The sequence below is a fragment of the Sus scrofa genome, chromosome 7 (assembly GCF_054392235.1).
Source record: "Sus scrofa isolate SSC_HxYL_T2T_F1_AM1 chromosome 7, Sscrofa_HxYL_maternal_Yorkshire_Landrace_v2.0, whole genome shotgun sequence".
In the NCBI taxonomy this organism is placed as follows: Eukaryota; Metazoa; Chordata; class Mammalia; order Artiodactyla; family Suidae; genus Sus; species Sus scrofa.
Genome location: NC_139389.1, coordinates 42,224,078 through 42,252,017, shown reverse-complemented (window position 1 = coordinate 42,252,017; position 27,940 = coordinate 42,224,078). Strand labels below are relative to the sequence as shown.

Genomic DNA, 27,940 nt, shown 5'->3' with positions numbered 1-27,940 from the left:
CACAAACATCTCACTAAAATGCCAATGGCCAAATTAATTTTCTATCATGTTCATTAACCTTAATATTGGTCTATCTGATCAGACACATACCTGGCTTTAAAACTGCAAATCTTTATCAGGAATCTTTCAAGCTCATTTTCTCATTTTAATAAAATAATTTTTTACTGATTTTTTTTCCATTATAGCTGGTTTACAGTGTTCTGTCAATTTTCTACTATATAGCCAAGGTGACCCACTCACACATACACATTCTTTTTTCTTACATTATCATGCTCCATCATAAATGACTAGGTATAGTTCCCAGTGCTATACAGCAGGATCCCATTGCTTATCCATTCCAAAGGCAATAGTTTGCATCTATCATTATTAAATAATTTATTCTGAGATAATTGTAGGTTCAAATGTAACTACGGGCAATAATTTAAAAAACCCCATCCTTCACTCAGTTTCCCCAATGGTAACATCTTGCAAAACCCTAGCACAATGTCACACCCAGGATTCGAATGTTGATACAGTTAAGCTACAGAACATTTCCTCACCACAAGGCTCCCTCATGCTGACTCTTACAGCTATGCCTACTTCCCCCTCTCCTCTCTGCTCCTTGGCAAACCCTATCCTCAATTTCTAAAATTCTGTCATTTCAAGAATGTCATTTACATGGTCATACATGAACATATAGATAGAATCACATGGTATATAACCTTTTGTTCAAGCTCATTTTTAAGATCACTCATCACAAAAGGGATTCCTTAAGTTACGTTTCAGGAATAACTGCAACAATAATCACTAACACAAAGCACTTATTCTGTGCTGGGACTCTTTAAATGCTTTTACATACATTAACTCATTTAGCTTTTATAACGATGATATGAATGAGGTAGATACTATTTTTACCTGCATTTTAAGATGAAGAACTGAGGCATGGGTTAAGTGAGCTGCTGAAGATCAAACAACTAGTAAGCAGAAAGTTGGAATGCGAACCCAGATCCTTGCTCTTAACCACTATGCTGCCCTGTCTCCAACTGTCCTACTTCAAGACTCTATTTCTGCTCTTCCATGAGGGTACCTTATCATGAAGGTGAATTTTTGCTACTTCTGCTTCTACTACTTCCTATGTCTACAAAGACCCTGCTGCCTCTGGGATTTGGGGGGTGGGGGGAGATACTGGGGCTACATATGGGAATGAAAAGAAGCACCTCTCTCTGGTCCACTTAGAATCTTCTTATCCAAACATGACAGTGCACTTCCTCTAGGATCCATCTCAGCTGAATAACCCTACTTGTCCTCTGCTCTTGGAATATGATTTATAAGATTTACTCCTCATCCCATTTTCTTCGTATTTCTGCTAACTCTCCAAGTATCTCTGAATTGCAGTCATAGTATTTTATTTATATGAAATAAACTCATTTTTTTCCTTTCATCTTTATTTAAAAAAAAAACTGTCCACAGTTTATTATTTGTAGCATGATGCAAAAAATAATTTCTCTCCAATAGCAAAGGAAGAGCCAATTATTTTTATTTGAAATTTTATTTCATTCAATGGTCAGAAAAGGTAAAACATACCTTCTCCCCTTTATATGTGTCCCACAGGCAGAAGTCAAAGCTTCCTCTTCTCAACTACCCTGATAGCTTCCTTTGGCTCATATATCAAGTCTGGTTAAAAAGGCACAAATGAGGGTGAGTAGCCCAACCCATAAACCACTCCTGGGTTCATCTGAAAAAAGGTGCGTTGGCTACATGCCTGTAGTAGATTGTTTGTTAAATGCCATTCCTTCTGTACTATTTACTTAAAAGATTATCACTAGGAGCTAGATTCTGGAGGGTTGGGTGGTCAGCTGAACCCTTCAGACTGGCAATACAATGATCATCCTCTATAGCTGGTACTGGCCTGGTACCACCTCCTTGTGTTAGCTTCTCCATTAGCAAGACTTGTCCTGCCTGCCCAACTAAACCATATTACTTTCCCCATAGATTTTTCAGTTACTCACTATAACTGACAAATTACCCTCAAGAGATGATCTTTCCTTTTTTATAACCTGCTTGGGTATTTTAGAGTTCAACAACATTACAATGCATTGATTTTTTTTAAAATATTACGTTTATAGCATCTGTAGAGTACAGGATAAGGTAGCACCATTAAGATGAGACAAATAGAGAGAGAGCAAGATTAAGAAACCCAAGAGAAATATGTACTCCTCAAAGGCCACAAGCCTTTCTGTTCTATGACCATAAGGGTTCTAAAAGTCTTAAAGTGCTAAGACTTGTCTTGAACACCACTTTTTCCAGTATTTCCAGAAAACTAAGATTAGCCAGTTTATTTTCAATTATCCAAAGAAAGGGAAATTTGAGAGACTCTATTAAGTCACTATATATTCAGATTTATAACTTATGACTGTGTCTATGGCAGGCAATACTATTTTCATTTAGTTTCTTTTAACATTCATTTAGAAGTTACATTGCCTAAAAATATGGAATTAGTCTTCTGCTTACTCTATAGTTACATGAAACCTAGATTTTTCATATTATACCTTATAAAATCATTCAACTGTTTTTTGGGTTTTATTTTTTTGTCTTTTTGCCATTTCTTGGGCCACTCCTGCGGCATATGGAGGTTCCCAGACTAAGGGTTGAATCAGAGCTGTAGCCATGGGCCTACGCCAGAGCCACAGCAACGCGGGATTCGAACCGCGTCTGCAACCTATACCACAGCTCATGTCAACGCCGGATCCTTAAGCACTGAGCAAGGCCAGGGATCGAACCCACAACCTCATGGTTCCTAGTTGGATTCATTAACCACTGAGCCATGACAGGAACTCCTCATTCAACTGTTTTGAACACCTATGTAGTGCATGTGACTAGAGCCACTTCTTCCTACTAGTGACTTTCATTTGCAAAAGCCAGGAGGAAAGGGACATGCCAGAAGTATTTAAATAATACTGTACCCCCATATCTTGGTTTCCAAAGCATGAATGATTTGCCCAAGGGTTAATCTGATTTGGTTTTTGATTTTGCAGGAAAACTGAAAATAGGTGCCTTTTATGGAAAAACACGTGAGTAGGAGGGTAGAGAGAGGAAGAGGACATGGGTAAAGACGGCTTTTTTTTTTTTTTTTTTTTTTTTTTTTTTTTTTTTTGTCTTTTTGTCTTTGTTGCTGTTGTTGCTATTTCTTGGGCCGCTTCCGCGGCATATGGAGGTTCCCAGGCTAGGGGTTGAATCGGAGCTGTAGCCACCGGCCTACGCCAGAGCCACAGCAACGCGGGATCCGAGCCGCGTCTGCAACCTACACCACAGCTCACGGCAACGCCGGATCGTTAACCCACTGAGCAAGGCCAGGGACCGAACCCGCAACCTCATGGTTCCTAGTCGGATTCGTTAACCACTGCGCCACGACGGGAACTCCAAAGACGGCTTTTTATTAAAAACATACATTCACACAAAACGTCTAACATTCCCACGCAAGTCATCTCACCTCTATGAAGCTCACAACTGTTTGGTCTGCTTGACTTACAATGTAAGCCTCTAGGAACAGGAGCAGAATCAGCTATATTTAGTACTCCACTGGCACCCCACAACAAAACAACAACAACAATAAGGAACATCTCTATAACAGAAGACAAATTCCTAAGGATGGTAATCTTGCAATGAGAGACTGTCATCCTTTGGGCTGTGCTCCAGGTTTAATGTACAGGCGGGGGGGGATGTCTGAAAGTTTCTGTTTTGCTATTTAAAAAAAAAAAATCACCTTGAATGCATAACTAAGCAGATGCTAAAATTAAATAGCTGATTTGTTTTAAACTATTTCTGTTTCTAATTTAGCATCAACTTAATTCAGTTCCTCTCTCTACCTATCACTTAGTTTCTTCCACCCAAGATTCTGTCTTTCGACTCATTACTCCCAGCGTAAATCCTTAAGCTTATAAATAAATATGTCTGTGCCTCATTTTAACACTTTCCAATGTGAGGCTAAGTGAACCTAAAGTTAGAATTTAACCTGAGGAAAAGAATGCCAAGAGAAAGCCTTGTCCTGGTCCCTCCTACCGCCCCTGAATGAGTACGTTAGGCGTCCACTGCTCAGGGTTGTAGCAGTGTTGATACAGGTGCTACCACGTGTGTAGAAGGTTGAAGAAAGCTGCTTCAGGAAAATGGTTTATGAAGGAAAAAGAAGTAACCCCATTTGTAAAATGACCTGCTGAAAACCAGAGGCAAGAAATTCTGCCCAAAATTATCACCAACGTTATCTTTAGTCCATATCTGAAACATGAGAGGAATAAGCATCTAACGTTTTAACCTCAATTCAAAACACCATAGCTCAACACACTTCACTTAAAGAATTATTATTTATCACATTATGTCCACACTATAAGCCATACTAAAAAATCTACTCTAAATTTTATCAATGATTAACTTCCCAATTTTAAAAATTGTATGTAAGATAATACCTTGATTTTAAGAATAACACACTGAAGGTTTTAGTATAACAAAGATAATTACTGAAATAGGGATATGGATAGAACACACACACATACACACACACACACACACACACACACACACGCTCTAAGGGCAAGAGCAGAGAGAACAGAGAAAACCAATGTGGTAATAAGCATTTAGAGAAATTAGGTGAGGAAGTACTTAAGAATTCTATGGAATCTTCATGTAAAGTTTCTATAAATCCGAAAGTGTGTTAAAAAAGCAACAACAACCGTATCCTAGAGTGGCCATACTTGGAAATGACTGACTAGAGTGCCTGTTGAATTCCTTCCCAGAAATGTTAGTTCTGATGGGCGAGTACATGGCAGACAGTTGTAATATGTAATCACCAGTAAGGTCAAAGCTCCTGCTTCTCCAGGTGTGCAGTTAAGCCAACACTTTAATTATCAGTAGTACTTTACTTAATGTAGTTAAGTACACCTTAATGATCAGTAGTACTTAATGTAGTTAAGTACATTTTAATGATCAGTCACAAACTTCTACATGTCACCCTCTTAGTTTACACTTCCTCCAGTTCCAATAAGGACCCATTTTTAATTGCATCACTTACTGCAATGGCTATTCCAGGAAGGATGATAACCCAGACCTTAAGATGTGATTTTTTATTTATTTTTATTTTTTGTCTTTTTGCCTTTTCTAGGGCGGCTCCCACGGCATATGGAGGTTCCCAGGCTAGGGGTCTAATCGGAGCTGTAGCCACCGGCCTACACCAGAGCCACAGCAACGTGAGATCTGAGCCTCGTCTGCGAGCTACCCCACAGCTCACGGCAACGGTGGATCCCTAACCCACTGAGCAAGGGCAGGGATCGAACTCGCAACCTCAGGGTTCCTAATCGGATTCATTAACCACTGAGCCACAACGGGAACTCCCTTAAGATGTGATTTAAATCCTAGAAATGGATTTATCAACAGGATGCCAAAGAAAAAGTAAGTCTGAATTCTTGTCAGTTACAAGAAATATCAGTTAAGGTCAAGCTGGAAAACAGACTGTGCCTCAGCTAATACCTCCCATTTAAATCAGTACTACACAAGTTCCCTCCTTCAGCCCAGCTTTCTTTTAAAAGTTACCCTGTATATATTTGAACATATAATTCAAGCTATAATGTAATAACATCTTTGGAAAAGAGTTATTCAACTTTCTCTAGAAACAAATAAGTGGTGCGCAATATATTTTTCAAGTAAATCTTGGCTATGTTCAAAGTAAAAATCTAAAGATTGTCTCCTGTATTGTTTCTCCACCCCTTTCTAAATTAACAGAAAATTAACAATTCGAGTTAAATGCCCTCTTTTCTTGCTTATATATGTATACATTCTTAATAAGTTTTGAAAGGGTAGATGGATGTGGGAAATGCACAGTATGTAACTAATTCCCCCGTCCAATGAGCTAATAGAGATGTGGTTTATTTAAAATTCTGAGTTGTGGTTCTGATATTTGGGAATGGCTCTGAAACTCTGTGGGTAGATACTGGTAATGAAACAGAGAATTCAGAACGGAGGGGAGCATAAGGCCAAACAAGCTTTTATAGCAGTGTGCGTGTATGTGCTAAAAATAATTATACATATGTGGTGGGAGGCTGGTTAACTGAGCCCACAGAGAGTCACTTGGCTGTTCAGATAACTAGTCACAATATAAAGTCCCCCATGACAAGAATGCTTCCAAGGTTGAGCTGTCTGATTTTTTTATCATAAAGAAGTAAATTTATTGGCTAAAGTTCCCTCATGTTGTTGATTTGGATGCAACAGCCAGTCTTTTAACTGCAAGAAAACTATCAACCCTCCGTGTCTCCTAAATTGTGTGTGATCTGCCCCAGAAAGGAGGAGTTCTCAATTATAAGTATAAAAGCTTAGAGACGAGCTCAGAAAATAAGAGTATTTTTGGGGGTGGGGAAGGCAAGCCTGAGAAATTTCTGTAAGAATTACTTTCTCCCAATACATAAAATCTTACTTTTAAAATAAGGCCTATAGGGGAGTTCCCGTTGTGGCGCAGTCATTAACGAATCCGACTAGGAACCATGAGGTTGCAGGTTCAATCCCTGCCGTTGCTCAGTGGGTTAACGATCCGGCGTTGCTGTGAGCTGTGGTGTAGGTCACAGACGCGGCTCGGATCCTGCATTGCTGTGGCTCTGGCGTAGGCTGGCAGCTACAGTTCTGATTAGACCCCTAGCCTGGGAACCTCCATATGCCTCGGGAGCGGCCCTAGAAATGGCAAAAAGACAAAAAAAAAAAGAAAAAGAAAAAGAAAACACAAACACACACACACACAAAATAAATAAAAAAGTAAAAATAATAAAATAAGGCCTATAAACTGAAAAGGTTTGATCTTCCTGTTTTGATGCCAAATTTTCTTAAGAAAGGGTTTTCTGGGCTTCTTGTCACTCACAGCCCTCATTGGTTCAAACAGGGCTGCTAAATGCCCTCACCTGGTCCCTTGACTGCCCTTCTTCCCATGTCTGCACTCTTCCACCAGAACTGCTTGGCCTGAGGTCCTCATTACCAGTTTCTGATTCCACTCCTCTTTCCAACCTGATACGTGAGTTACTTGAGTTTTCTCACTTTCCTCCACACTCCCGCAAATTTCCCTTTACCCTCCTCAGGTACCTTCTGCACACATCTCCATTTCCTTTGAGCATTTATCAGGCACTATGTTAGGTACTTTAAATGGATAATCTTATCTCCCTCAAAACAATCTGATGGCTGCATCTGTTATTCAAGAGAAGAGAAAATCAAGGCTCACTGATAGGTCCAACAACTACTCTTCCAGTTACATGGTTGTAAAAGAGGGCCCTGGAATGTAAACCCAGGGAGTCTGCCTCTAGAGCCCACATTCTCAATCACCAACACCTGTACCCCTCTTCCCCTGAGAACTGGGGCTTTAACCTGGGTTTACTCCTATCCCCTAGATTTTCAAAAAACAACAACATTCTATTGAGGCTACCTTTCCTTTTTGTGTTCCACAATTAAATGAGGAAGAACAATCCTGACTCTGTCCCAGATAACTTCCATCAAGAAAAATAAACACATTCTCCTCTGACTCCTCCACCCAGGCTCAACTAAAATAAAAGCACAAAAATAGTAAGAAGAATGAACCCACCATAATAAATATAACCAAATGTGTTTAACATAATCAGCAAGAGACTTTAAACATATTTCTAGGTGTTGAGAGCAATGGGAATGGGTTAAGGCTGAAGCGTGGTGAGTGCAGAGGCAGTAACCACCACATACCAAGACAGTCGGTCTTAGGAGAAGCAGAATGAACAGCAGAGCAGAAAGCAGAGCATCCACTGAAAAGTGTATTTGTAAAACCACTGTACTGGTTTTGGCAGCAGGCTACAATTACCTGGCAAAAAATTCCGGATAGCTCCTGTCTAGAAAGAATGAGTGACCCACCCAGCAAAGCTGTTTCTCTGGTTCCTCCTCACAGTCACCTCCTCCTCCTGTCCTCCTGACAGCCTGGTGGCAGGCTCTCCACTTCCCCAAAACAAATTCTGCCAGTTAACACCTCTTCCCCACTCCATTTCACAGAGAGCTCCCAGTAAAAATTCCCATTCAAGAAAGGTGCATGGTAGGTACCCTTCCCACCCATCCAGGCTTTTTTTTTCTTAAAAGTCAACAGAAAATCAAGCTTCACCAGGCAAAGGAGGAGGAGAACCTGAAGCGGGAAGGAAAAGACTAAGACTTCCTAGAAAAATTGGCCTCAAAGTAATCACAGAGAACTCAGCAAAGAGAAGAGAACAAGTCTAACCACTAACTAATATACTCGAAAGACATTCCTAAATAATAGTAATAGTCACAAACAAGAATAGGATACTATGAAAAAGAAACCTTCAGAGAAAAAGAACAACAATCTTCACAGTCGAAAGAAGAGGTGGAAAATAAACTCAACAGAAGCACCTGAACACAAAGGAGTTGGAGACTATAAGAAAGGGGTTAAGAGAAAAGATCACCAATCTAGCAGGTCCAACATTTGTACTATGAGTCCCCAAAGAGAAGGAACATTATTGGATTGGGGAACAGCAAAGACCATCTGCAGTTCCATGAAGGAGTCAGTCTTCAGATCTTAGGGCCCAACAAGTAGTCAGCATCTTGAATGAGGGAAAAAGAGACGACCACGGGATACTTTACTTTTGAACACCAAGGATAAAAACCTGATCCCAAGAGTTTTAGAGGTGGAAAAAATCCTAGATATACACTGATAAAAATGAAAATCGGTGCCATCTGACTTCTCAGTAGTAACACAGAATGCTACAAGGGAGCAATAATTTTCATCCTAGTCAAACTTTCCATGAAGCCAGAGGCAGAAAAGACATTTTCAGATACGTAAGAACCCCAACACTCTTTCTCTAAGGAATTTACTTGGGAGTTGTAGTCCCAAACATAACGGAATAGAAGAGAGAACAGTAAAGGGAATTTCTGGGGTGACATAATAAACTTAAAGAACATATAGTTTAGACTGGAGGAGAAAGAAGGGTGGGCTCCAGGAGGAAGGTCTTAAGTGAAAGGCATAACTCAAGTTAGAAAAAAAGTGTAAGTGCCAAGGGAAAAAACTCAATTAAAAATTACAATCTACATATAAAGCATCTGCAACCTAAACCACAGCTCAGGGCAACACCAGATCCTTAACCCACTGAGCGAGGCCAGGGATTGAACCTGCATTCTCATGGATACTAGTCAGGCTCATTACCACTGAGCCACAACAGGAACTTTGGAATGTAGCATGATTTTTGAGCAACTGATGGAATATAACAACAGCAAAAAAACCCCGACTGGCTTTGATGTAGGAACATTCTCCTTAAAGGCCCAGGCATGTGACTGCAGATCCATAGAAAAAGAAATCTATTCTTAGCATATAACTTGGCCTCCTGACAGGGAACAACATTTACAGTCACAATAATGTGAATAGCATTTATTGGCTTTCAATTTTTAGAAACAACCTATGGACATAACATTGAAGATTTGCTTGTAGTCACAGGCCAAAAGTAAACAGTTAATAACTCTGACAATATAAAAAGTACAAATGTAGCTGACAGTAGGTATGACAAGGAATTATCTCTAATCAGAGCATAGGTACTTATAGTTTAAGAAATGGTTCTGAAAATCGATGGATCAAGAAAAAAAAAAGACTGAACGTAAGTAACATAAATACAAAATGTTGGGATGAAGAACAGTTTGAGTTAAATCTTCATATTTCCTACTAACTGACATCTCAAAAAGTAGGGATATAAAAGCATTTTTCTTCTTTCTTCCACAATTAATAAAGGTAACCTAAAGAATGAAAGTACTAAGATAGAGACTGTCAAGAGACAAATGCTGGTCAGGTTTGTGGGGTGGGGCTGTCTCTAGACTGTTTTTCTCTTACAAACTACTTTGGTTATGATGTGTTGCCTGGTGTTACCTTTGTAAAAATGAAAATATAATTAAAAAACAAGAAAGGAGTACTGCTTGTTCTCTCCTTGCTCTTTTCTTCTGGGTTAAATTGCAGGAGCCAGAGAATGTCTCACTTTGGCCCACAATAAATATAAACTATTTAATGACAGTTTGGATTAGCTGCTACTTGGAAATCCTTTTTTCTCCCTCTTCAGTCTACAGTAGTTCTCTCAGTTTTCTACCGCTACTGATAGCTGTTTATCTATTTATTCAGAAAATGACAGGCCTTCGAGGATGAACTCCATAGTTCATCTTGTCTCACCTGTCTATATATATTAAGAGAGAAAATCTATTTATCTATATCTGTATCTCTTGGCTTAAACTCTAGGAGAGAAGTAATGCTTCTGGGCTTCTGCCTCTAAAGAATCTTGCTTGTGTATCTCTTCTCTCCTCCTCTAACATTTTCCATTTCTTTCTTTTCCTGTGTACTTTTCCTTTGTTATCTCAACAAGGGCACAGTATTTCTCCATTCTAGTCACCTCCACACCAAGAAATGCCTGACCCTGTTTCTCCCTCCAGTCACCACTATTTATTGGTGTGTGTGTGTGGGGGGGGGGGGTTTGGTTGGTTGTTTTGCTTTTTGCTTTTGCTTTTTAGGGCTGCACCCTTGGCATATGGAAGTTCCCAAACTAGGGGTCAAATCGGAGCTGCAGCTGATGGCCTACACCACAGCCACAGCAACACAGGATCCGAGCTATGTCTGCAACCGGCATTACAGCTCATGGCAATGCCAGATCCCTGATCCACTGAGCGAGGCCAGGGATTGAATCCATGTCCTCATGGATACTAGTCGGATTCCTTTCTACTGCAGCACAATGTGAACTCCCTATTTATTGGTTTTCAATGGCTAACTCCGAACGACTTGTCTGCTGCCTTTATTTCCTTGTTGTCAAATGCCTCTTTAAGGCCCTCTCATCAGGCTTTGGTTTCCACCACATTACACTAACTTCTGCAACAGCTGTCCTTAGTCCGCACATTTCCTGGCCCCTTTTTTTCAGTGCATCTTTCATATGTTGAATGAAGTTTTCACCCTTCTTCAGCTTCCTTAACTCACCAGCTCCTCTTCTCTTTCCCAGCCCCCTAAGTACAAACCCTTCTTCTGTATTCATTCCCTTAGCCACCTTCCATCACTGCTTCTAGATAGATGATTTCCAGACTAGGTCTGCATTTATAACTTTCTACAGGACTATCTATAACAACCTAAATTTTTGCTTATCAAAAGCTGAAAATAGTTTCAACAAGTTTTCCTCCCACTCTCTCCTAGCCATCAGTCACATCTTTCTTCCTTCTGGTCCCCAAGTTTATAGCTTTGCAATGCTTTCTTCAGTCTACTCTCATCAGCCATCAAATCCTGTTATTATTATTTTAAAACATTTTTTCCTCAGAGTTATCCTTCTTCTTCCATTCCATTGGCCATTACCCACAGAACACGCTGAATGAATCGGTTCTCTGGTATGTCAAATATTAAATTATACGCAAAAGGGAAAAAAAAACCTATCCATATAACCCAGTGGCAAGACATTTTACACATTGAAGGCCTTCCCTATCACATTAATTCTTGGTTTATCTGGTTTGTAATATTGAGATTATCATACATCAGGCTTCCTTAAAATAAATTAAGGCATCACATAATGCCATAGAAAAATTACAATGTCTCTAACAGTGGGAAGACTCCTGATAGGTAAGTTTTGAAGGTTCTTCATAAAGAGGTGTATTTATTTAAAGGCACAAGTTAACTACCAGAATGCTCATAAACTCCTGGATCAAACTGGTAAACCCTTTCAAAGCATTCCTCTGAGGCTCTGCTAAGATTTCCCCTATCTCAAAGGTCTAATGACTATGATTTAGTGAAGTTAAGTGATCAAAGTTGAAAAGAGCTGTATCTCAATTTTCCTAAGGATCAGGTGCTTATCTGCTACTCAAAAGCATTGCCAAGTCATATTTGCAGTTTGCTGTTCACAAGAAAACACAATCCTCACTGCTAGACTTTCCCTTCACATTCCAGTACCCCTTTATCACACGTGCTGACTCTAAGGCACTGAATTCTAAGCATTTCATCAGTAAGATAATTCTTTCAAAGAAAAAAAAAATCATTAGTATCATATTTGCTCTTAATGACTAGCATAATTTATCCTCCCTGTTTTAAAAACAAACATTAGTTACATTTCTTGCTCTCTAAAGCTGGAATTAGTTATATTTATGTTTCTGTACTTATTCTGTCTCTTTATGGTATAAGCTCCCAGGGGCAAGATGTATGCTTATCACCTCTTTGGCATGTTCCTACAGAAAATACTACAGGACCCTGTCACAGCGGTCTTTTCATGAAGTACTAGACTGGTCTTCAGCTCGTCCTATATTCCATGTAAGCAACCACTTCTGAAGGTGTGATCTATAACCATGACAGCAGGCAATACAATAAGATCACAGCTTTAATCGGCCATGATTATGAAATATTTCCAAAACTTTTCACAAGGTGGGGGTGCCTTAGAAGCAGAAACAGGTATGAGAAATAAATGCCAGCCCACCTGCTGGCAGGGAGGCAATGGGCCTGCCTCTCCAGATAAATGAGCAAGCAGGAAAACGGATAATACAACTTGTCTTGGAAGCAAGCAGCACGATGAGGCAGTAAAAACCCATCAGCATACATCATCCTATCACGGCCCAGTGTCATTCCCAGCCTCTATTAGCCCTCGCTGCATCAGCGCAAGTCCCAGACACTTTATCCTGTTTATAATTGCTGATGAGCAGTAATAAGGGCTCCATGCCTCAGCTCCGTCCGTTCCACTTCGGCACCCACCTATTAGGTAATAACTTTTATTTACAGCCTTGCTTGATGCGCTGTTCTATTAGTACAGCCAGGAACTGAGTAGGGCAAAAAAAAGTCTCCTTAATGGGCAGTATCATTGCGAGGCTCAGATGATTTATAACGCAGCTTTGTGGTTGTTCTGTCGCGCTCCTGGTAAGACTGCTCCAGGAAAGCTACACTTCTAACGTGTTGCCCTCTAACAGGCACACACATGCTATGGAGCAGAACCTGAAAGGCACAACCCCCTCCAAACCTGAAACTTTCAAAGGAAGAGAGGGGTATTAAATTCCCTTGGTATCTTTTTTAAATAGTGTTGGCTCAGGAATTTTGCCTCAGTGGAGCAATAGAACAGCTAATTAATGGAAGTTCAGGGCTTTTCTCCTTGGTAAGAGTGCAAGCTGTGATAAAAATAAATGACCATAAAGGCAAAAAAGCCAGTTGTAACTGCATTCAAGGACCTGAGCAAACTGAATTTGCACAAAGCATATGGACTACAAGCAGCTCAACGCACACACATACACAAAATAGTAATAAGCCTCATAACCCTTCCTTTTCCTCTTTACACTAGAGTGTATTTTTATCCTTCAAATGCAAAAATTCCTCTTGATAAGACTGGAACCCTGGCTTGATATTCACTCACATCAACCTTTTCTCAGAGGAAGAATCACTACTTCTCAGGAGTAAAACCCAAACAAGGCCTCTGAAACAAACCTCAGACTTCAAGTTTCAGCAAATTAACACACACATGTCTAGGTGGGCTGTACTACAAGCACGGCAACTGGTGGCCATGGGGCCTAACTCTCATTTGGGGGTACAAATAAAAACCAGTAAGCTCTCCTTAGGCTTTTCTGAAATCCATACAATGTGTGAGATGCTTTTAAACTCACCTGCTATTGTTTACATACTAAGGATCAAATCATCTCATTATGAGCCTTACTACCTCATTCTATTCTTTAAGAAACAACAAATCAAGCAGATGAAAGTTTTTAAGGGGGGGGGGGGACAAGAAAAAGGGTTAAGCAGATTACCTCCCTTCCCAATTAATCGCTCAATGACCAGAACCCACCGTCAGTTAACAATCACAGTGGCATACCACAATAACCTGTGGCTTTTTTTCCTATGATAAAACATATCAAAGATGATACCTTTTAGATTAGAGAAATTTTTGCAATCTTGCCAAATATTTGGTATTCATTTTGTCCCTCATCTCAGAAGTCAAATGATCTCCTTCAAGACATAGGATGATGAGTGCACAAGGTAAAACATTTTTTTAATACTTTTTTCCTTGCCATGACAGATTTACTGTTTTGATCTTTCTTCAATGGTTACATTAAATGCTAATAAAAAATGAAAGGTTTATATCTTTCCTAATATTCCCCTGGATGAGAACTTGCGTATTACATAAGTAGGTCAATTTTCTAATTTTCTATCTCAAATGCTGATATTGCAGACCTGAGGGAAAAGCTATACCTGAAGGACCAAAAAAAGAAAAAGAACTGAATTACACAGTTTAACTCACACCCAAAGCCACCTTTCTTTAAAGCTTCATGGAGTCCTTCCTAGAAGAGTTAACCTACCATGTGTGATAGTGACCAATGCAGTCTGCAGTCACTGACTCAACTTTCTGGGATTAAATGCACTGGTTGATCTGTTTCCATGAATACTGACTCTAGCAGGAGATAAAACACACAACCATAGGTTATGTCTAAGATTTAAAGGGCCACCTGTGATTTAACACCACTACCCTTTAGCTTCTGGATCAACTTAAAAGATCTTATATAAACCTCTTGGTAACATAACAACAAGGAAATATTTCCCTTTAACTGGCATCTGAACACTGATGTGGAAAGTGTTTAGCACATCAGTCTTCTCTTAACTCCCAGGTGAAAAGGGAGTTTCTACTCTTGTAAGAACAGACAATAACATCACAAGCAAGTTGCTGGAGAGAAGTGAGTCATGAAAAGGTTTGGGGACGGGGGAGAAAACAATGAACACCACCAGGTTCTCTAGTTCACGTCATTATTCATCACGCCGAGACAGGTGACCCAAAAAGATAAACATGTGCTTTCCAAAGGAATTGAGAGAGAAGAGGAGGGAAGAGGGGAAGGGAGGGAAGGAGAGGGGAGGGAGGGGAGAGGAGGGGAGGTGGGGCAAGGGACACACAGTTAAAATGAATTAGCACGCTTCTTAAGGAGTGGAAAGTTGATACTTCCTGTAAAAACCTGCCTTGATGTTTAATGGGACAGTTTCTGGTCCCATCTGCTTTCATCTCAGACAATACTACAGCTCCCTTATGGCCCCACAAATGGTTATTTTACTTGCTATTCTACAAATTATAATCACATTTTTAACATACACACAGCTTAAAACCATCATTTTTAAAGTCTATCAGAGAGAGTATCATTTACTCAACATACTTGCTGGAAGAAGAGCAAAAGCGAATACAGATACAGTGGCACCCAAGTCTGCTGACAGTATTTCCAAGTCTGTAAACTTGTCTATAACTTTTTTCTTATTTGAACGTCAGAGATAAAAGGACAATAAAATGAAAAAACAAAAAAGCCATATAAGAATGTCGAAATAGGGAAGGAACAAAGTGATTTTTTTCATATGCTAAAAAGTCGACCTTAATAAACTGAACTTAGGGCCTAGGGCTAAAGGTTGGTTAATGCCCACCTTGGGAGTGTCGGGGTTCTTGGACTGCTCACCATTAAAGACTCTGCTGGAAGGAGACTCTTTCTCTAAGGAACTTTAAGACATGGCATGGTTCTATCTGTCTGTTACAGCTTAAACTTAAAGGTTCACCAATAGCAAGCTCTAACAAAGAAATAAAAAATACTTCTTTTGCTGTAACTCTCTGCAAATTAAATCTTATTTTTAAAAGGGTTATATAACGTCTTTAAATAAGAAATCCTAAGAAAAGGCAACAAACCTCCCTCCTTTCCCACAAGGCACTTTAAACATGAAAATATGACTGCATGAAGACGTTCACCTAGGTATCCAAATACATTCCCAAAAAAGCTGTCTAAAGGAGATAACTACAGCTAAAGGAGATAACTTACAAGTTCTGGCTTAAGGTATAACTTGATACTTAGAAAAGATGAAGGACAAAAGGGAATCTTCCCGTAGTTGATTGCCAAGAAAAGCAAGGTCTTTCCTTCACAGTATACTTGTTCTTGGCAGGAATGTTGTGAGAATTAACAAGGGAACATGTGCAAAACATTCTGAGCTCTTTGAAGAAAGGTAAGCTCTCTCTAGCAATCTGAAGGTGTGATATACCTTCACTCTCACATTCTCACCAAAAGCAACCTGGGACTTTTCAACTCTTTGCTGACTTGTAGATATCCCAGAGCTCTAAAAGCCACACACACACACTCACTTCATTTTTCTCCCTTAAAGACCAAAACGATCATGGTGCTGCTGTTTTTCTCCATCTGAAAACTACACAGAGTTTAATTGCTAATAGTGCTTTGTGATTAGAAGGCAGCATCTAAAGAAAAGCCTTTCCCATCTAACTCAGAAACACAAACTGAACTTTCAGTTGCCACTACTGCTACTTTTCACGATCTCCTCCTCAGACTCACAGTTATCACAGAACAATTTCTTAGAGTCCCCTCTCTCATTTTGATGGTTACAGACCAAATACTCTGCACTGTTGTCCACCTGTCCAAATTATAATACCCTCTGATCAAACAGTAGTCACCTGAGACACAAACAGAAACAACACTTACTAACCACTCAGGCTACATCCAGGCCTTGACGACTTAAACCACATAATAATGGGTCTAATGCTAATCTTCAGATCTAATTTTTTTTTTTTTTTTTTTTTTTTTGGTCTTTTTGCCATTTCTTGGGCCGCTCCCGCGGCATATGGAGGTTCCCAGGCTAGGGGTCGAATTGGAGCTATAGCCACCGGCCTGCACCAGAGCCACAGCAACGCAGGATCCGAGCCGTGTCTGCAACCTACACCACAGCTCACAGCAACACCGGATCGTTAACGAACTGAGCAGGGCCAGGGATCGAACCCGCAACCTCATGGTTCCTAGTTGGATTTGTTAACCACTGCACCACAACAGGAACTCCAGATCTAATTTTCAAAGTACTAAAAAGAATACTGCATACTAAAGAGGTCACAAATCTTTTTTTTTTTTTTTTTGCCTTTTGACAGCTGCACCTGTGGCCTATGGAAGTTCCTGGGTTGGGGTCTAATTGGAACTGCAGCTGTGGCCTAGGCAGCAGCCACAGCAACTATGGATGCAAGCCATACCTGCGACCTATACTGCAGCCTATAGTAACACCAGATCCTCAACCCACTGAGCGAGGCCAGGGATCGAACCCACATCCTCACAGAGACAATGTCGGGTTCTTAACCTGCTGAGCCAACAACAGAAACTCCCAAGTCACTGACCTTTTTCAACTGTACATTCCCATCTAAGATATTTGGTCATGTACCTTTAATATGTATACATCTGTATGTGTACTTGCTGGTTGTAAACTATACATAATGGGCTAATACATAATTATGAAAGGAATCCGCAAAGAGAAATTTTAAAAGGCTGAGACAAAGAGCGTTTATGATTTTTCTCTCCATACCTCACAGACTGTACATTGTATGCCCTTCTTGAGACTGCTGGCTCAAAGAAGCACTTTATTCTAGCCTAAGTGTCCTTTTCCTAACACATATCACTATTAAGCTAGAGGCTGCGTTAGGTCCAACTTGTATAATAGACTGGCTGGCAGGGGATCAGTAAGATCTAACTCGGAGGGCTTTACTCTATGGCTCGTAAGAAATGATACTACTGCAAGGTAATTATTTACGGATCACCTATGCCTGAAGCCCTGTGCTCTGGGAGATCTCTGGGAGAGCTACTTTTACTGTGTCCCTTGTGGTAGAAGCACCAGAGCATGTGTTACAGGCATGAGTCCTATTCTTGAAGAATCTAGACATCAAGAATACAGGATCAGGAATTCCCGTTGTGGCACAGCAGAAATGAATCCAACTAGGAACCATGAGGTTGCGGGTTCAATTCCTGGCCTCACTCAGTGGGGTTAAGGATCCAGCCATGCGATGAGCTGCAGTGTAGGTTGCAGACGCAGCTCAGATCTGGCATTGCTGTGGCTATGGCATGGGCTGGCAGGTACAGCCCCAACTAGACCTCTAGCCTGGCAACTTTCATATTTCACAGGTGCAGCCCTAAAAAGACAAAACAAAACAAAACAAAAAGAATACAGGATCACTCCAGGGATGTAACACTAATGAGTGTAGATGATTCACAAGAAAAATGCTCAGAATCCTGAGAATGGGCAACCTGATGGTTCCAGGACAGACAGAAAGATGGAGACAAAGACAGCCTACGGTTCTTAAAGTAAATCATTCAATTTACCTCTGAAAATCTGGAAGTTCTGTCCTCTAGAATCAGGGCCATTATTTAAGGCTAAGATGGCAAGATAGCTTAAGGAGCCTGAGGGGGCACAGACTGGCTACTTGAGAAGTACAGCAAGCTGAACTTGATGGCCTTTACTGTCCACAGTGAGAAATCTCAACTTTCCTTTAGGCTTTTTGGGAGATGACCTGCACATTGCATTAACTTCCTTCCAAGCCAGAAATTCTCAATCTTCTTCTAGTTAAGAGGGATATATTTACCCAGAAGAAGGCCTGAAAATGTGCAACTGAGAGCTCAATGCCTCAGTTATAATTTCACTCATGGAGACCTAAAAATATTACCTTCAGTGCCTACTGTAATATTGCCATGCAACAAAGAATGTGATCAGCATAAAATCAGTTAATGACACTCGGTATGGCAATGCATTCTGGTACTTCTAATCTATTCCTTTTTGCCTAAAATAACTACTGATGCGTCATCAACACTTTTAATGATTGGCCGCTGTACAGACATAATCTTTAATGACAGGACTACAGCATAATAGCAGCTAGCATTACTGCAGATTATGTGAGCTTTATGTGTATCATTTCTTTTCTCACATCAACCTATGAGATTTATCACCTCATTTTACAGATTAAGAACAAATTTTGAGATGTTAACTTCCCATATTTTGTAAGTGGGAAGGATAGGATCTGAAACAAGATCTGTTTCTAGAATCCTATTTTAAAATCCTATTCTAAAAATCTTATTTTAAAACAGGCTGGAGTAGGTAGGGAGATGGCTCTCCAAATCTGTTTCTCTTTCTCCACATTTTATTCAGCGATATGCTTTGTACTGTCTGATTAGGAGTATAAATAATTATGGTAAAATGTGATAAGCAGTAACATGATGTAGTGGAAAAACAAGGGAGGCTTTAGAATCTGAGGGATGTGTGTTCAAGTCCTAACTCTATTACTTACTAGCAATATTACCCCTAGGAAATATATTTAACCTTCTGAGTAGTTTGCTTTGTTATCTGTAAAAGAAGAATAACCACCTTGCAGAATTGTGCTTAAGATTAAATGTGCATTATGTAAAAAGTACAATGAATGGTGCCTGGTCATGCAGTAAGCATGCATTAAGTGCTATTATTCTTTTTAGAAACAAAGAATGCATGGGGGCAGAAAGGGTGAAACAGATCTGCCAAGATGAAGGACACAAGTACACGATACCCAACTAGCTTCAGTGTCTAAGCTGAGTGCGCGAGGCCCTTTCCTAGATCTCTCAGGATGGCCACTGTGTTCAAGGCTCACCCCTTGACTGCTACCTGAACATGTCGTAATGCTAATGTAAACCCCTTCCTGAGGGCCAAGACTGGAAGGAAAAAGAAAAGACCAAAGTACACTGTATGAGTGAGGCAAAGGACCTGAAATCAAAGGGCTCTGAGTGTTTTCCGACATCAGACTGGAACAGGTGGGAAGATGGCTCTCGGACTTCCCACTGGCTAAGCAGGACAGTCTGTCTCACTCCAGGCACAGCTCCCTTCTATCTCAATCAGGAACTACCCAGGGGAGCTTGGGTACTGGGCACAGGAGGGCCGAGGGCATACCAGGACTATCTCACACATTCCAGCCTCAAACCCAGTCATTTGGAACAGAAAAATAAAATTATGGTCCTCAGAGTTCAATACCTGGCTGTTACTCTGAAGCTGCACAGGGACAGGCCTGTTTGAGGTTAATATCAAAACTACGACCATTTAAAGGGGCTGAGGTTGGAGTTTCCGTCGTGGCGCAGTGGTTAACGAATCTGACTAGGAACCATGAGGTTGAGGGTTCGGTCCCTGCCCTTGCTCAGTGGGTTAACAATCCAATGTTGCCGTGAGCTGTGGTGTAGGTTGGCAGTCGTGGCTCGGATCCCAAGTTGCTGTGGCTCTGGCGTAGGCTGGTGGCTACAGCTCTGATTCGACCCCTAGCCTGGGAACCTCCATATGCCGCGGGAGCAGCCCAAAGAAATAGCGAAAAGACAAAAAAAATAAAAAAATAAAAAAAATAAAAGAAAAGAAATAAAGGGGCTGAGGTTTCCGCGTAAGTATGTACACAGAGACCATCTGTGCTATTTCTGCTCGGGAGTTAAAGGGACTTTTTTAGTTATGAAAAAAACTTTGACTGTGACCTTTAGCAAAACAATGTAATTATTTTGACTCTTTCAAATATCATTAAGACACTTTAAAATAGCAGGCAGCACTAGTTTAAAAGGCAAATACTGTTGAAATAAGTTACAGGGTAAGAGAGTAATGGGCATTATGAGGGCTCTTTAGAGAGCTACAAGATTCATGACTTCATGCTTAATAAAAATGTCACAAATGCACAAAGATTTGGGGGGGGGGACCTCCACATATCCAAAAAGAATTACTTCAGTATAGCCCCATAGCCTTAAGAGAAAAGAAAGAAAATAATTTTCTAAAACTGTTAGGATACTAACTGGTTAACATGATTATCTATACCACAATTTCTTTTGCCCTCCAGCCACCATTAATTAAATAATGTTTTCTAGCAGGTCTAAGACTTAGACAAATTAGCCACATGCTAGAAACTGGGCAATGATTTGCATCTTCTGTGTGGTTCAGGTCTTAATATTCTTCAGACTTTGGAAGTAGGTAAATTTTGATGTCCACCTTTTGCTTCCTGCTGCCAGCTTTAACTCAGTCAATCTGACCTTCAAAAGCACCACTGTGACCTCTGCTCACACTCTACTCCCAATACTAAGCACATAATCCATCACTTCACAAATGATGGAAGAAATTAGAGAGTACCCTGGCAAGGACACCACATTAAAACCAGTCGCTAATGCCTGTGAATAATTCAGGTAAGAATGAATCCAGATAAGAATGATGTACGTACCTGTACCACAGGATCTTTTGGTTGGTGTGATTAACGAGACATGAGCTGTATCTGTGCATGGCCCACCTAGAAACAGAAAGGCAAGCACATCAGTTAGGACATGGCCTCCGCATACCCACTGCTGCTGTCCTAAAGAGAAACCTAAAAAGGCAGCAATCAACCCACAAACATGCATAAGAAGAGGTAGTGGGAAAGATGGAGTTGCTGGTGGTAGTGGCAGGTTAATTCCTAGTTCAGCAATTCAGTCTCTAGATCCATACACTTTCAACACATTAACATGCTTTTCATAAAAAATAATAGAGTCTCACACACTGTTAAGACGTTAAAGGATAAAACTTTAACTAGAAATTTGATCCAGATTAGCATAAATTATCCGTAAGTTTTGGGAGATGACCTTTTCCACAGAGCAATAAACAAGAGTCTCCCTCTTAGATATAGCTCAGTAGTCACCCTATCTTTGAACTTACTGCAAAACTGGCCTTATTTAAGGGGGAGTGGGGTAGTTCCCTAAAGAACAAACTACTTGTCAAAAAAAATAAGGGTCAGTTTAATATTTAAAGACAGCATTGATGGGAGTTCTCATTGTGGCACAGTGGAAACAAATCCAACTAGGAACCATGAGGTTTTGGGTTCGATCCCCGGCCTCACTGAGTTAAGGATCCAGCATTGCCGTGAGCTGTGGGGTAGCTCACAGATGAGGCTCAGATCAGGTGTTGCTATGGCTGTGGTGTAGGCCGGCAGCTACAGCTCCGATTAGACCCCTGGCCTGGGAACCTCCATATGCCGAGGGTGCAGCCCTCAAAAGCAAAAAAAAAAAAAAAAAAAAAAAAAGACAGCATTTCTGACCAAGGAAGAATATCCAGTATAATTATAAAAAGAAGATATGAAGAGGGCCTTAATGGAATCTTTGTGGGCCCAGGGATCTGATAGGTAGGTATAACTTCAGGGCAGGCAAGAGATGTAGTCAGTCAAAGGATGAAGGCTTGAAAAGCAATAATTTCATTCTGCAGAATCGGGACAAATTCTTGAGTTGATACTGATATACACTGCAACAGTCCCCATCAACTATGCTCTACCTTCTGAAATAGCAAGTTACTATATAAACATGAATACCGGTGATTCTTGACGTGCTCTGGAAGTGATGATCTTTAAGGAATAGGACACAGGCAAATGTTAGACATCTATTTTGAAAAGGCTCCCCAGGTGACTATAACTGGCAAAGGGTAACATGATTACTTAGCATAGCTGTGTATCACCTATGACAAGACTTCCATCGAAAAGGAAGGAGAGGATATCCCGTTGTGGCACAATGGGATTGGAAGCGTCCTGTGAGCACTGGGACATGGGTTCGACCCCCAGCCCAGCACAGGGTTAAGGATCTTGTGTTGCGGCAACTGCAGCTTAGTTCGCTGCAGCTCAGATCTGATCCCTGGCTCGGGAGCTCCATATGCCACAGGGTGGACAAAAAAAAGAAAAGGAAGGAAAAATGAAAGAGCTCAGAGATCTTTTCCTAGAGTGCATGCCACCAAGATCCATGGGTTTAGGAACCTAGAGAGCCCGCCTGAGAAATTCATTGTTAGTCTACTCTTTCCTATACTAAGGCCATAATAGCAGCAGATCTTGATAGTTGACTTGATAAGAAGAAATACAGGAGAAACAGGAAAAGGGAGGAAAACCAAGTACATTGTGTGGTCAATGTCAAAGGGCCTTAGCAAATATCTACTACGTGCCACCACAGGTTAGGCCCTTGGCTCAAGTAGCTTATCATCTTGTTAGAAAGACAAATTTTGTGTGTTTAAACAAAGAACAATACATGATGGCAATAAAGAGCTAGATGCAAAATGATCAAGTGCAAAGAATATGGAACAGGTAATAAACACTTAAATGTAATCAGGAGAAACGATACTTATCACTGGCCAGCATCACCTGGAAATAATTCTCAAGAATTTGAAAATGAGGCAAGAATAAATAAAAAGAAAGACCAAAAGAGCAAGGCATTTCAATTCAAAAATTTTCTACAAGTGTCACATTCACCAGAGAAAGCTTAACATACTAAAATTCCAGAGGTCCAAATGCACATGCAAATAAGCAACATGGAGGAAAAAAATCAAGAACTAATACAGACCCTACAACCTCAAAACCCTCCAGGCATTACCTACTGTAGCTCTATAAAATGCTATAGCTTCTGCTTCCAGGGGGAGAGGTTTTTTTTTTTGGTTTTCGTTATTGTTCAATGAAACATTTTTATTTGGGAAACATAAGTAGTTAAATCCTGCAACTACTCTCTACTTACTGAGTAATCCTGGGTAAGTGACAGTTTCACAAAATTGGAGATAGTAGAATTGCCCATAAGCTACAGTGTTAATGAATTCAATTGTACAAAAAGAATTCATAAATAATGAAGATCAGGAGTTCCCATCATAGCTCAGTGGTTAATGAACCCAGCTGGTATCAATGAGGACGCAGGTTCGATCCCTGGCCTCACTCAGTGGGTTAAAGATCTGGTGTTGCTGTGATCCTGTGCTGCTGTGGCTGTGGCATAGGCCAGTGGCTACAGCTCCAATTAGACCTCTGGCCTGGGAACCTCCATATGCAGTGAGTGCTGCCCTAAATAAACAAAAGACCAAAAAAAAAAACCAACCAATCAAAAAAAAAAAAGTTCTACACTATGTACCTTCACTTTTTCTCCCTCCAGGTTTTATACATCCAAGAGTCAAGACCCACTTTGTCACCTACTCTTGGGTCATGACTGTATGGACAAAGGGCACTTAACAGTGTTCATTAAGTGACCAGAACAAGCCACTTGACTGAATCAGAAAAGTAATGTACATTTTTTGAAACCCTTTTTATTGAGGTTTAACATACAGAGAATGGAATACTAGAAAGAAGTGCAAAATCTTAAGTATATACCCTGAAGTTTTTAACATATACACACTTGTGTAACAACCATCAGATAAAAATACTAGAACATTGCTGGAATCCAGAAAGTTCAAGAGAACATTTAAAAAAATACAGATTCCCAGATCCCACCTCTGAAAATTCTGATACAGTAGGTTGGGGTAGGCAAAGAAAGAGATTAGTATACATTCTTAAATTAGCTGAGCATGCTGTAAATATTAACCCTCCAGTTAGTTCCAATCCCTGATAATACTTTTAACTCCCAGCTCTATATATGGCCAAGATCACTGAGTTCACACAACATCATAAGCCACACAAAACAGGAGAGTCAATAACAGCTTAGCTACCAGAATACTCCTTTAAAAGGACATAGAAATAATTCATCCGGTAAAATTATAATAGAAGAGAGAAATTGGTTAAATCAAAAACCCTGAAGAAATTTGGCTGGGACTCATGAATTAACACTCTCATGTTTACAAATGCAATCTTTACCTCATCTGTAGGTTGAAAGTTTATCCTTCTGAAAATTCCTAGTGAATGAATTTCTGTAGGTTTTGGCAAATACGCAAATAACTTTAAGGCTACCTAGCATATCTCAACATGCATCACCATGAAAGTACTCTCCAGAGAGCTTGTTAAACTAACAACCCAATCCAATGTATTCACTACATTACAGTAAAATACAAATAGAACCATAGTTGAGCCAAAACAAATTGACAGCAGGAGTAACTGGCAGTGATAATATATCCCAGCCTTGATAATTGGACAATATTATAAACAGAGAGCTTGGAATTAAGTTTGGTCTGGCAGACTATAACCTATGAAACTCTTTAAAATCCAGAACAGATGTGCATGAGCACTGCACATATATTCTACACTAATTGTGCTGTCATATAAAATTCCTACACTCTCAAATAAAAGCAGTAGCCACAGGAGATTACAATATCTACCCTTACACAATTAATTGCAAATCAACTCTGTTAAAATGAATGCAAGAAATTAAAGGCCACTCAAGGGGAACCTTTTCAGATTTTTGTCCACAACAATAAAAATGCAATACAAGTCTCACGTGGGTATAGCAAACAAAGTAATTTTGAGAGCTGATGGTAAGGTTCAAAGTCAGGGCATCTGTTCCATCAAGGAATGGAGTTGGCTAATGCCTGAGAAAGGGGCTGGCATATGTAAACTCTCCTATTTTTGGCCTCTCTTCTTCTTCTTTCCAAGCAGCAGGGTGGACAGAGAAAGATAAAGAAGCTTCTTTATGCCTGTGTTCAGGTTCTACCAGTGAATATAGTGATGGCTGTGTGTGTATGTGTGTGTATATGAATGAGAGATCAAGGTTGGGAAAATATATGCATTTCTAAGCATTGAATGATTGATACCATTACCCATTATCCTATATTAGCAGCAACTGTGAGTTTGGAACAATAAGTTTGAGGTTGTTAAATATTAAAAATAAAATCCTAAGTAAGGTTCCTTACTTAATATGTCAACTCTCCGGGAATTCTGAACCAGATGATTTCAAGATTAGCCAACCTGAACTTTCACCCAATCACTATGAGTGCCTTTTGCTTTCTTTTGCTAAAGTAAACCTGAATATGTGAATTTTTTCAAGGTTCTTCATTATCTGAAGATTTTTGATAACTATCATTTCTTTCATTGGATATGACATTCAGGACTTTTTCTTAAGTTTCAACAATTCAGAGTCTGAAATCTGCAAGTAAATAATGTCTGAGGTAGCTTGTGGTTTGTGACTAAGTCTGAATGCTCTATCTTGTCTTCTAGGGATGTTTCTATTCTTATATTAAAGGTGTCATACATAATGCAGCACTATGGATCACATTTGCAATTCCACATGAGAGCCATGAAATGAAATTCTTCAGTTGTATTCTCAACAACTAGAAATCTTTATAGCTTCTGCCATAGGGTAGTGGATTTTTTTAGGAGAATCAGTACTGATTTTAGCCCTGTAAAGTTGAAGACAGAGGTCAAATCTGCATACTAACTTCACTGTAACCTGCAAAACCAGAAGGACTGAATAAAATCCTATCAACTGTCAACATTCACATTTCAAGCCAAAGTGGCAGAAACCTTAAATTCTCTTTTTCAGCCTTCTATAGAGTTATTGAGCATGTCAAAAAACACTGAGCTAGCAATGCAGTAGTCAATCCAACTGACTGGTTGAAGACTACGACTCTGGAGAAAGAAGAGAACACAGGTGTGGAGGGCAGCTGCATTTATGCTGGCAATCATCTTAGGCACTCAAAAACTAAGCCTGAATAAACACAGAAAAATAGCATTTCTCCTTAACCTTGAAAATAGAGACCAACATTCTACTCAGAAAAGTTTTGTTAAAAGAGCTATGATGAGTGGTTATTTTTGGCTCCTGGTTCCACTAGCCCTCATTGGCTGCAATTACACCAAGTGCTAAGCCACATCAATTAGGAAAAATGGACTGTCAAGGAGTCAGTCAGCTAAAAATTGCCAGAAGCTTAATAATCAAACAAATATTCTACTACCAGCTCTTTCATGGTAACTGTAAAACATTAATACACAAAAATAGCCATTCTTTTTGTAGATTTATAACACTTCAATATTCTTGCTTAATTAACATGACATTTACATAACAGTACCTAATTAATTTCCAACTAAAGGCACTGTGGGCTAATTAGAAATGCATCATCCTTTTTTAACCAGCTTGTCAATTCCACTCTATCATAATGTGTACATTGTTTATCTTTGCAACATCTCACTTTTCCAGGCTTGCTGTTCAAAAGGTGACTTTGGATCAGAGATTTAAGAGCTACAATTTTCCCTCCACTCTAGAGAGTCATAATACCTTAGAAAGTGCTTTCTGCTGAGGCATCTTTAAAAAAAATCTATGCAGGAGTTCCCGTTGTGGCGCAGTGGTTAACGAATCCGACTAGGAACCATGAGGTTGCGGGCTCGATCCCTGCTCAGTGGGTTAAGGACCTAGCGTTGCCGTGAGCTGTGGTGTAGGTCACAGATGTGGCCTGGATCCCACGTTGCTGTGGCTGTGGCGTAGGTCAGCAGGTACAGCTTTGATTAGACCCCTAGCCTGGGAACCTCCATATGCCACGGGAGCGGCCCTAGAAAAAAGCAAAAAGACAAAAAAAAGAAAAAAAAAATCTATGCAATGGAGATAGTGAAATGAAATAAACTACACTGTTTTCTGGTGTGGCCAAATCAAGAATGCAAAACTATCTTTTAAAAATATTCAAAGAATCTACATTTCTTTAGCAGTAGAACATTTCTTCTTTAAAAACCTTCAACACACACCAGGAGAATAAAATAGTAAATGGTAATAAATGAGTATTAGGGACAGACCAGAATGCACCAGAAACAAGCCATCTCTTCAGAAAAGAAAACCCTATCCTCCAACTTTACCCTAAACCTGCAATTCATGAACTCTTTTAATCAGAAAGGACACATCTAATCTGTCTGCATAATTGAGTTTGAAAAGCACCATCGATTAAAAACAAGGATACATAAAGTTATAATGAAAGGGGATCTAAGTTTACAGAAAATCTTCAGCCCAGATACCAGCCTTCCCATTTCTCCAAATGAAACTTCCAAATTAAACCATTTATGAAGCTTGCTGCAGAATCTAAGTGTTAATCTCTCTGAAGTTCGAATCCTAACTCATTGCCTGATCTCCTAAACCATTTAGATCTAAATAAGGTATTCATGAGGATTTCCAAAGTGAGTAAGAAGCTGCTTCTGGTACCTCTCTGTTTTGTTCATTAAGGGCCTCTCAACAAAATTTCGTAAGTATTCCATCCCTTCTCCTCTAAATAATTATAGCTGGGCAGCTCTGCAGATATTAGTGTGTATATGTGTGTGCTTATTAGCCTATTTGCTCAACAGAAATAAAATTTAAAATTCTCCCACACCACCTTCCCCAGGGAACAAAATATAAGCAAAATGATACCAGGACTGCTTTCCATGTGCCCAGCACTGACTCTCTTCTACTGGACAGCCCTACTGGGGCCAAGGGATGCATTTTGGAAGAAACACTCTCTCCTGACCCAGCAACA

General features: G+C 40.0%; 1 protein-coding gene and 1 long non-coding RNA gene across 8 annotated transcripts in view; both read right to left on the bottom strand.

The window, feature by feature from the left end:
- ZFAND3 (zinc finger AN1-type containing 3) overlaps positions 1–27,940 on the bottom strand; it is a 339,302-nt gene that overhangs the window by 42,787 nt on the left and 268,575 nt on the right. For all 6 annotated transcript variants that reach the window (XR_014810086.1, XM_084968025.1, XM_021099854.2 and 3 more), the window contains one exon: positions 20,985–21,050. Coding sequence is in view for 5 of the 6 variants with exons in the window: in XM_084968025.1 (XP_084824151.1) it covers positions 20,985–21,050 (66 nt within the window). In the remaining variant the exon portion in view is untranslated. The remainder of the gene's footprint in view (positions 1–20,984; positions 21,051–27,940) is intronic.
- LOC146401531 (uncharacterized) lies at positions 144–7,920 on the bottom strand. Of its 2 annotated transcripts, XR_014810101.1 has the most exons (3): positions 7,427–7,920; positions 3,407–5,163; positions 144–3,095 (listed from the first exon to the last, which is right to left on the bottom strand). It is a non-coding gene; the product is annotated as an uncharacterized LOC146401531 (long non-coding RNA). The 2 variants fall into 2 exon arrangements; XR_014810100.1 differs by lacking the exon at positions 7,427–7,920 and having other exon boundaries at positions 3,407–6,529.